The 10,359-nt window shown below is 57.4% G+C and overlaps 1 protein-coding gene across 1 annotated transcript; it reads left to right on the top strand.

The window, feature by feature from the left end:
- Window positions 1-3: 3 nt before the first annotated feature.
- Window positions 4-8,669, top strand: NDST1 (N-deacetylase/N-sulfotransferase (heparan glucosaminyl) 1; the record flags this gene model as incomplete). The annotated part of the gene is made up of 14 exons (XM_009706142.1): window positions 4-444; window positions 1,044-1,526; window positions 1,753-1,840; window positions 2,267-2,421; window positions 3,564-3,749; window positions 4,127-4,255; window positions 4,632-4,814; window positions 5,106-5,202; window positions 5,357-5,480; window positions 5,819-5,993; window positions 6,228-6,398; window positions 7,233-7,342; window positions 8,344-8,446; window positions 8,550-8,669. Coding segments are annotated over 14 exons (2,565 nt in total), but the record flags the coding sequence as incomplete, so codon positions are not given.
- Window positions 8,670-10,359: the final 1,690 nt, after the last annotated feature.

The following is a 10,359-nucleotide window of genomic DNA, read 5'->3' as shown; positions in this document are numbered from 1 at the left end:
CTCTTCGTCTTCTGCCTGCTCAGTGTTTTCGTCTCTGCGTATTATTTATATGGGTGGAAAAGGGGCTTGGAGCCCTCTGGGGATGTGGTGGGGCCAGACTGCGATGAGCCCAAGGTTGCCCCTTCTCGTTTGCTGCCGCTGAAGACCCTCAAGGTGGTTGACTCCTCCCGCACAGACCCCTTGGTGCTGGTCTTCGTGGAGAGCCTCTACTCCCAGCTGGGCCAGGAGATCGTGGCCATTTTGGAGTCAAGTCGCTTCAAATACAGGACAGAGATTGCCCCTGGGAAGGGGGACATGCCCACGCTGACCGACAAGGACCGGGGACGCTTTGCGCTCATCATCTACGAGAACATCCTCAAGTACGTCAACCTGGATGCCTGGAACCGGGAGCTGCTGGACAAGTACTGTGTGGAGTATGGTGTGGGCATCATTGGCTTCTTCAAGGTAAGGGGGTGCACGGGGTGAGCCAAGACCCTGCAGCCAGGCTGGGTGTGGGTGGGGGGCTCAGGGATCCTGCTGCCCTGCAGGGCCTTTGCCCTCCCCTTGCGTTCTACAAGCAGACTGAGTTGGTGTGGAGCCAGCCCGCAGCCTGGCGTGGGGCACAGGCTTCTAGCAGAGGGCACCTTCTTAGCTCTCTCTCTGTGGAAGGGCTGTGCGGCCCCTGGGTGTTTTGAGGGTAAAAACACAGCTCTGGGATCAGTCCAGTTGCTTTTAGCATCCCATTTCCCAGCAGTGACCCTTGCTGGGGTTCAGCAAAAGCATGAGCAGCTATTTTGCTCAGTAGCCCTCTGCCCTTCTGCCCAGGGCTCACAGCCCCGGGGTGCTTTGCATGTTGGACATGAGCAGGATTGAGCGTGTGAGGGGGATGAGGGCACCCCATGCTCAGGAGAGGAAGGAGGGGGACCCAGCACCTGGATCCCCGGGGGTGGTGAGCTGCCTGCCCCCTTGCCATCAGCACCCCCGGTGAGCCCCTGCCTGCACATCCAGTCTGGGCACTCATCCCCAGCGTCCCGTCTCCTCTAGCCCCCATCTCCCCCATGCAGGCCAACGAGAACAGCCTGCTGAGCGCCCAGCTGAAGGGCTTCCCCCTCTTCCTCCACTCCAACCTGGCGCTGAAGGACTGCAGCATCAACCCCAAGTCACCGCTGCTGTACATCACACGGCCCAGCGAGGTGGAGAAGGGTGTGCTCCCCGGGGAGGACTGGACCGTCTTCCAGTCCAACCACTCCACCTACGAGCCGGTCCTCCTGGCCAAGACCAAGTCGGCCGAGTCCATCCCGCACATGAGCGTGGATGCAGCACTGCACACCACCGTGATGCAGGACCTGGGCCTCCATGATGGCATCCAGAGGGTGCTTTTTGGCAACAACCTCAACTTCTGGCTGCACAAGTTGGTCTTCGTGGACTCTGTCTCCTTCTTGACGGGCAAGAGGCTCTCCCTGCCCCTCGACCGCTACATCCTGGTGGACATCGACGACATCTTTGTGGGCAAGGAGGGCACACGCATGAAGGTGGAAGATGTCAAGGTGCGGTTGTGATGTCCTGGCTGGGTGGGCAGGGGATGTGTAGGTCTGGGTGGTTGTGTCTGCTCTGGGATGCTCCAGGGATGAGCTTTCCTGCTCCCAGAGCATCCCCTGGCCCCAAAGAGTCCCTCTGCAAAGGTCTCAGGGAACACAAGTCCTTGTCCTGGCGTGGCAGCTCTCCCTACGGCCGTGTGCTGAGAACATCTTGCTTTCTCTCCCGCTCTCCCAGGCGCTGTTTGACACGCAGAACGAGCTGCGCACCCACATCCCGAACTTCACCTTCAACTTGGGATACTCAGGGAAATTCTTCCACACGGGTGAGGAGGGTGAGGGCGTTGCTTTGCATGTTGGTGCCATATGGCTGGCGTTGGGGCACGAACCAGTGCAAACAGTGCTGAGAACATCTTGCTTTCTCTCCCGCTCTCCCAGGCGCTGTTTGACACGCAGAACGAGCTGCGCACCCACATCCCGAACTTCACCTTCAACTTGGGATACTCAGGGAAATTCTTCCACACGGGTGAGGAGGGTGAGGGCGTTGCTTTGCATGTTGGTGCCATATGGCTGGCGGTGGGGCACGAACCAGTGCAAACAGGCTTGACATTGGGGCTGCAGGAGGGTCCTCGGGCATCCCACCCTGCTGTCCCCATCACCCAGTCGCCGAGAGGGGCTCCCCCTCCCTCTGTCCCAGCTGCTCACGCGTGACTCAGCGTGCCCGGCGGTGATGGCAAGCATCGTGCCTGCAGGTACCGATGCTGAAGACGAAGGTGATGACCTGCTGCTGTCCTACGTGAGGGAGTTCTGGTGGTTCCCCCACATGTGGAGCCACATGCAGCCTCACCTCTTCCACAACCAGTCCGTTCTTGCTGAACAGATGACCTTAAACAAGAAATTCGCTGTCGTGAGTAAGATGCCGCTGGTGGGAGTGCTTGTGGTGGGGGGGAGAATGGGAGAAGGGGGGCGAAGAGGCTTCCCGGGCAACCCAGGTAACAGTCTGTGCTTGCCAGAGCAAAGGGACCTGGTGACGTTAAGTCACATCCCTCACTGGGTCGGTAAATCCATTTATATGCTACTACCTGGAGAAAAAGGGTTTTTCTGCACCAGCCAACTTGCTGCTGTGGCAGTGAGCTGCCCCGGTGCCTGCTCGAGGGGAGACACAGTCTGTGCATTGCAGCCATGCCCGCCTGGCCCAGCGCCGGGGGGGATGCAGAGGTCCAGTCTGGAGGGATGCGGCTTGGGGGCTCTGCCTGGCGTGGCTTGATGCTTTGCCGGGCAACGATGTGGGATCCTGGAGCGGCGGCCGTGTGCTGGGAGGCTCCCTGGCTGATGGAAACTGCCTCTGCAGGCTGAGCTGTCGGGAATGTGTTTGGTTTATAAAGGCAGGCTCTTGACCTTCAGCTTGGTAAGGGGTTGTCCATCCTCTTGGACTGTCCTTTATGTGGCCCTGATAAAGCCAGCATTGAGACTAGATCATGCTGTGATCAACCGGTTTGCTCACAGCTGTCTTCAAGCCAAACAAGTAAAGCCAGACCCAGTGGTAATAATTGGGTCCTATGGCCTAAGAGAGGAATCTTCAGGTGAACTTGAATTCATTGTCTGATGATTAGAGGTGCTTAATTAGAGAGAGACCAGACCATCCCTACTTGGTATGGGCAGTTGTCCAGCTCAGAATTTCCAGGCTGTTTTATATCTACTGATATAAGCCAATTTACAGTCCTGTATAGATGTACCTCCTCATTCTCCACAGAAGAGCTTTGCTGCTGTTGTTTTGTTGGTGACAGTAGAAATGACAGGGATCAGGATGGTCCATGTGAAGCAGAGGAGCGAGTGTCCACCCAGCATGTCTGCTCCCAGACTCCCTTTCATGGAGACAGCCCTGGTTAGGAGAGGATGCACAGGCACAGCCCTGCCCTGGCTGCTCTCCAGAGGCACGAACAGACAATTTGTAGTTGGGAATGGGCAGTCCCTTAGGGAGGGATTGGTTTGGGACATTGTGGTTTTGGGGTCTTCCTGGTCACCCACTCCCCGCTCTCTTCTCTGCAGGAGCATGGCATCCCCACTGACATGGGGTACGCCGTGGCCCCCCACCACTCCGGTGTGTACCCTGTCCATGTGCAGTTGTACGAAGCTTGGAAGCAGGTTTGGTCAATCAAAGTGACGAGCACGGAGGAGTACCCCCACCTGAAACCTGCTCGCTATCGCCGTGGCTTCATCCACAATGGCATCATGGTAGGTGGCCAGGCTTTTATCTCTGGTGCTTCTCTCCTCTTGTCTCCCCCACCAAAACCCAGAACCTTGGCAGGTGGTTTCTGGGCAGCTTGGATGCTTCGATTTGAGGGGGCTGTGCCCTCTGCTCATCCTGCACGGGGGAAGCTTGTGTGAGGACAATTTTTGGCTTCTCTATCTGTCCAGCTCTGTCCCTTGTGGATAGCAGGATTCAAGTTGGGAGTGGTGAGGGACAGTGGAGCTGGTCCTGACCTCTGAGGGGTTGAGGACCCCCTTTTTGTTTGGGAGGAGAAATGGCATCCAGCCCTGGATGCCCAGAGGAGGCCATTCCTTGCCCTGGCTCCTCTGCCTCCTCCATCCGTATCTTTCTCCTGCCCCAGGTACTCCCCCGGCAAACCTGCGGCCTTTTCACGCACACCATCTTCTACAACGAATACCCCGGTGGCTCGAGTGAGCTGGACAAAATCATCAACGGGGGTGAACTGTTCCTGACCGTGCTCCTCAACCCCGTGAGTACTACTCTCGGGCTGCCTGGGGACAGATAGACAGGTGTCTTGTGCAGAGCTGTCCCCCAGCACCACTGTGGGAGATGTCCTCGATGTCCTTAGCCAGGGTGGGAGCCATTTGCATGGGATGGCTGCCGGGTGAGGCTCTGCTAACCTGTGCTCTGTCCTCTCTGCTTCAGATCAGCATCTTCATGACCCATCTGTCCAATTACGGCAACGACCGCCTGGGCTTGTACACCTTCAAGCACTTGGTCCGCTTCCTCAACTCCTGGACCAACTTAAAGCTACAGACGTTGCCACCTGTGCAGCTGGCGCAGAAATACTTCCAGATCTTCTCCGAGGAGCTCTGCTAACCTGTGCTCTGTCCTCTCTGCTTCAGATCAGCATCTTCATGACCCATCTGTCCAATTACGGCAACGACCGCCTGGGCTTGTACACCTTCAAGCACTTGGTCCGCTTCCTCAACTCCTGGACCAACTTAAAGCTACAGACGTTGCCACCTGTGCAGCTGGCGCAGAAATACTTCCAGATCTTCTCCGAGGAGAAGGACCCGCTGTGGCAGGTACCCCCTGTGCTGGGAATGGGGGGAGCAGCTCCGCTTATTGTGCTGGGAGAGGGAAGTGGGGTTTAGCTGGCTCTGCCCTCTGAAAAGCAGCAGTTTTTCACCTCTGTCAATCCACGAGCAGTGCCAGGAAGGAGTTTGCCCCGTAGACCTGGAGATAAGCCTGGTCTTTGCCCTGCCTGCTGGGAAGCATGGCCTCCCCATGTGTCTGCTTGGACTGGAGGGTGCTGAGCAGTGGTGCGTGGTCTCATCCAGGCTGCCCTGTCTCTAATCCTCCCCGCTGCGTTTCAGGATCCCTGTGAAGACAAACGACACAAAGATATTTGGTCCAAAGAAAAGACCTGTGACCGATTCCCAAAGCTTCTTATCATCGGGCCTCAAAAGACAGGTGCTTCCCTTCACCTTCGGTGCCGTGAGCATGCCAGGAGGCTTGCCAGTTCCCCCTGACACCCCCAAAGAGCCTCTCTCAGCCCTCCTGCCCTGAAGCAGAGCTCGGAGGGAGGTTTGGCCCAAGTCAGCTCTTGCTTTCTGTCTGTCCTAAGGAACAACCGCCCTTTATCTCTTCTTGGGGATGCATCCGGATCTGAGCAGCAACTACCCCAGCTCAGAGACCTTCGAGGAGATACAGTTCTTTAATGGACACAACTATCACAAGGGCATCGACTGGTAGGTCTCTGCGCTGCAGGGGCTCAGCTGGGGAGGCCACTTGCTTTGGGAACAGGAACAGTGGTGCTGTGGGGTTTCCCATCAGCCTTGCAGCTGCCGGGCTTTTGGCGGAGGGCACTTGGGTGCTGCAAGGTGGGACAGATCCTGCACAGGGTCTGCCTGGGGAATCTGCTGAAGCTTGGCCCTCCAGAATGGCTGGAGGGGATTGTGTGTCAGACCCGGGGGGACTCCGCAGGGTTCATGCTTGGTACAGAGTGTCTGAGATGTCACCTGCAAGGAGGGGTGCTGGGGACATCTCGTGGTGCCTGTCTGCCTGCCTCACACCTTGCCTCCCCCAGGTACATGGAGTTTTTCCCCATCCCCTCCAACACCACCTCTGACTTCTACTTCGAGAAAAGTGCCAACTACTTTGACTCAGAAGTCGCTCCCCGGCGAGCCGCGGCCCTGCTCTCCAAGGCCAAAGTCATCACCATCCTCATCAACCCTGCAGATCGAGCCTACTCCTGGTATCAGGTGAGCTGCCTGCCTCTGCCTGTCGCCCAGCTTGGGCAGCCCTGTGGGGTGGTGGGCAAGGGGCTTCCCTCCATCAGCTTGGTTTCGGGGGTGGGGTGGCTGTGGACACTGTGCTTTTTGGCTGAACGAGATACGTGAGGACATGGCCTGGTGGCCTGGGAACCACAGTGCCTTGTGGGCAGCCCAGGATTTGGGTTGTTCCAGGAACAAACCTGCCTTGTTCCTGCTTGACAGCACCAGCGAGCTCACGATGACCCAGTCGCCCTGAAATACACCTTCCACGAGGTGATCACGGCGGGACCTGAGGCTGCTCCAAAGCTCCGAACCCTGCAGAACCGCTGCCTGGTGCCAGGCTGGTATGCTACCCACATCGAGCGCTGGCTGAACAGCTACCACGCCAACCAGGTAGGGATGGGAGCACCCCACTCCTACAGTGGCAGCACCCCAGGGAGCCCCCCTCACCCAGGCAAGGATGCTTGGGTCCAAAGTCAGCTGCAAGGATGCTCCCATGGGAGCTGCTTTGCTTATATCCTAAAAACCACGAGGGGAAGAGTAAAAGTACTTGGAGATGGGGCAGAGGGGAGGCTAACCGCGCAAGAAGGAAACCCTTGTAGTGGGATGTTGGTGATGGACGATGCACGAAGATGTCCTTGTGCTGGTCCTGGCAAAGTGGGGTTGAAAGGGAGCTGCAGGGTGGAGGGCTGTGGGTGGCTCTGCAGGGGCACCCACCACTCACCCACCACTCTTGGCCACAGACACCCGTGGGGCTGCCCTGTCTGGTGTCACCACAGCATTGAAGCAGGACAAAAATAACAGGCAAAGCTGCCTGTGGTTCAGGCTGCCCGCAGGGGAAATGGGGGCTGGATGCCAGCCCTGCTGTGACCGCACAGTGGAACACTGCTGGCGGTGTACGGGCTCAGTCCCTGAATGATTTTTCCACCATTGTTTAACCTTACAAAGTCTATTAGTTGTCTCCTGCTGGTAATGCAGTCCTGGCTGGCCATGGGTTGGGCAGCCCTGAGCCGAAGCTCTGGTGTTGTCCTGGTTGGATCCTGACCCTGGCTTTTATTTGCATTTCATTTTTCAACACCCAGTGTAAGTGAACACCAAGGCACATTAGCGTTCAAAAAGGGACCCTGTGCCGGTTGGTGGCAAATTTGGCTTGGAGATTACAAAAGGTGTGGCAAAGGCAGCATTGTGCCCCAGCAGCACCGCACCGCCATGTCTTGCTCCTTGCAGATCCTGGTCCTGGATGGCAAGCTACTCCGAACGGAACCTGCCAAAGTGATGGAGACGGTCCAGAAATTCCTTGGCGTGACCAACTTCATCGATTACCACAAGACCCTGGCGTGAGTCCTTCCCTGAGCTTCTCCTTCCTCCAACCTGCTGTTGTTCCCAGTGCTGCTCCTGGTTTTGATGAGAACAGGGTTTCACCTGAGGCTGGCACAGCAGTTCCTCATTGCTGCAACCTACAGTGGGGTACCTGCAATCTGAAGTAACATTCAACAAGCACCCGCTTTGCTGTGCTTACCCAGACACTGTGGTGGGGACTGTGGTGTCACTCCAGGAAGCCCAGGAGCAGCTCTGGGCTCCTGGACCAGAGTTCAGCCTGCGATGCTGCATGTGATGGTATTGAGTCCTGGCACGCCAGCTCCTCGTGCACGCACTGCAGAGCGCAGCTCTTGCTGCTGGCTGTGTGGCACCTCCGTGGGTATCACCTTGCTCTGAGCCTTCCAGACATTAAAGCCCACCATGGGAAACAGGAGCCTCCAGAGCTCCTAGAAAAATAATAATTTACCTCTGCGCGGGGCCTACCTATATATGTGGCCGCTCTGAGTCTGCACCCACCAGCTCCTCGTGCACGCACTGCAGAGCGCAGCTCTTGCTGCTGGCTGTGTGGCACCTCCGTGGGTATCACCTTGCTCTGAGCCTTCCAGACATTAAAGCCCACCATGGGAAACAGGAGCCTCCAGAGCTCCTAGAAAAATAATAATTTACCTCTGCGCGGGGCCTACCTATATATGTGGCCGCTCTGAGTCTGCACCCACGAGCCATGGGGCTCTTGAGGGCATCCAGGGCCGAAGGTGCCACAGAAAATAGTAATTAAACCCACGTAGACCACCATCCTCCCGTAGCAGGGCAATGCGGTGATGAAAGAACCTTAGCGGGCTGCTTACTGTGCAGCTTCACAGGAAACATGTTGTACCAGGGGATCAATAATGAGATGTTAGCTGGGCTGTCGATTAAAAAGAGGTGGAGAAGTGCCCCTGTGCAGGGCTGGGCAGCGGCGTGCTTGCCTGCAGAAGGCATGGAGGGGCAAGAGGAGTGAGGCAGAGTTCTCGCTTCGCAGGTTTGATCCAAAGAAAGGATTCTGGTGTCAGCTTCTGGATGGAGGGAAGACGAAATGCTTGGGAAAGAGCAAAGGGAGGAAGTACCCTGAGATGGATTCAGATGTGAGTATGCAGAAAGCCTCCTAGGTCGGGGCTGGAGGATCATGTCGGGGTGGTGGGCTTGGAGCTGGTCCCCCTGACCCTCCTCTCTGTTCTCCCCTTGCAGTCACGCGCCTTCCTGCGGGACTATTACAGGGACCATAACATAGAGCTCTCCAAGCTCCTGTACAAAATGGGGCAGACGCTGCCCACCTGGCTGCGGGAGGAGCTGCAGAGCACCAGGTAGCTGCTGCCCACCGCCCGCCCAGCAATACCTGAGCGGGGCCGACCCCTGCACCCGGTGGGACCTTCCTCAGCAATACCCGGCCGTGGCCTTGGAGGAGACCCCCAGGAGCAGGTGGCTGCGCTGGAGGCTGCCCGAGCGGTGGCCTGACTCTGCAGTCCCCACGCTGCCACCTCTCCGCATACCCTACACCCGTTTCTCTTTCATTTTAGTTTTCCTTTTTAATTCCTGGGCCTGTCGGTGAGGTCCCTTCCCGTCCCACTCCGACACAGAGAAGTCGCACAAATTCCCTCTTTCTGTGCCCAAAACGGGCTCCCACTCCCCTGGGCCTGAGGGCAGCAGCAGAGCTGTCCCTCACCTCCTGCTCTGAGGGCGGAGGAGCTGCTCTGGGCACGCTGGAGGTGACTTTGTTGAGCTGGAGCAGGGGAATGGAGCTGGTGGAGACCCAAAGCACAGAGGGACCCAGACCCACTCCTGCCATCAGCCCCACGGCAGAAAACAGGACAGTTTGCTGGATCCCCCTGACACCTACGTGGAAAAGCTGCGAACAAGGTGGATTCTTCTTTCAAAGACTCAGGCACGATTTCGTTTGTCATCTCCCTTCGTTTTCAAGCTCCTCACTTTCTTGCTCCCCCTCTGTGGGCAGCGTGGTGGGACCGCGGTCGAGCTGGAGAAGGGGCCAGTGTGCTGGTCCCGATGTGCTGGTCTGTTTGCTGTCCCTGGTGCACTCTCCAGCACGCTTCCGTCCCCCCAAGCCCACCCTGCAATCTTGTACACGCGTGGTGTTTCCTGTGGTAAAGCCGAATGGTGCCTGGCGTCCCCCGGCATGGAGGAGAGCCGGCCCTCAGGGACAGGGCAGACGTTGGGATAATGGCAATCAGAAGGATGCTGAGAACTTCAAACCTCTTGAATATTAAAAATGAAAGTATTTTAATAATGTTGGGGTGCGGGGGGGGTGGGAGGGTTCATTTGGTTCCCATTTTGCAGGGGGTTGTTTTTCTTCGGTGCCAGAATTTGTACCTAAACCCCGAGGGTTTTACGTGGTCTCTTTGGTTGTTAGACGTGATGTGGACGAAGGTCAGTGGGGAAACGGGGCACGGTTTCCCAGCCGGAGATGCGTCTTTATACTGATGGTGCCGTACAGAGCTGCAGCCCTGGCTCTCCCTCTCCCATGCCCCATTCTGTCCCCTGGGGTTTGCTGCCGGGGCTGGGAAACAAGACTGAGCCATCATGGGTTTACCGGGATAAGGGCCCAAATTTCCCCTTGGCTGGAGCTGCTCCGCAGGATGTGGGATGGCAGTGGTTGCTGCCGGAGGTGGATGTGGTACCCGGGATGCTGCCCTCCTCACCAGGGCAGCGAGGGGGGGGGAACACGGTGTTTTCCCCTGGGTGATGGAGGGACCTCACTGACGGTGGGGGTTCCCACCCAGTTGCTTTTGCAGGAGCCCCTGTAGCCGTGTGTGGGGTCCTGGGTGGGCTGCACCTCCCCTCTGCCCCTCCGTGGGATTGCGTTGGGAGAGGCTCCCAGGTGCTGGTGTAAGGTCCTGTTGAACCAACTGCTAATAAATCAAGGGGCTCTGGTTTTACCTGCTAGTTGTTCCCTGTTTCACTCCTTGCTCGCACAATCATACAATCATAGATTGGTTTGGGTGGAAGGGACCTTAAAGCCCATCTCGTTCCAACCCCCCTGCCA

The sequence above is a fragment of the Cariama cristata genome, unplaced genomic scaffold (assembly GCF_000690535.1).
Source record: "Cariama cristata isolate BGI_N322 unplaced genomic scaffold, ASM69053v1 scaffold18108, whole genome shotgun sequence".
In the NCBI taxonomy this organism is placed as follows: domain Eukaryota; kingdom Metazoa; phylum Chordata; class Aves; order Cariamiformes; family Cariamidae; genus Cariama; species Cariama cristata.
Note: the sequence above shows the minus strand (reverse complement) of the source record. Positions and strands in the feature narration are given on the sequence as shown.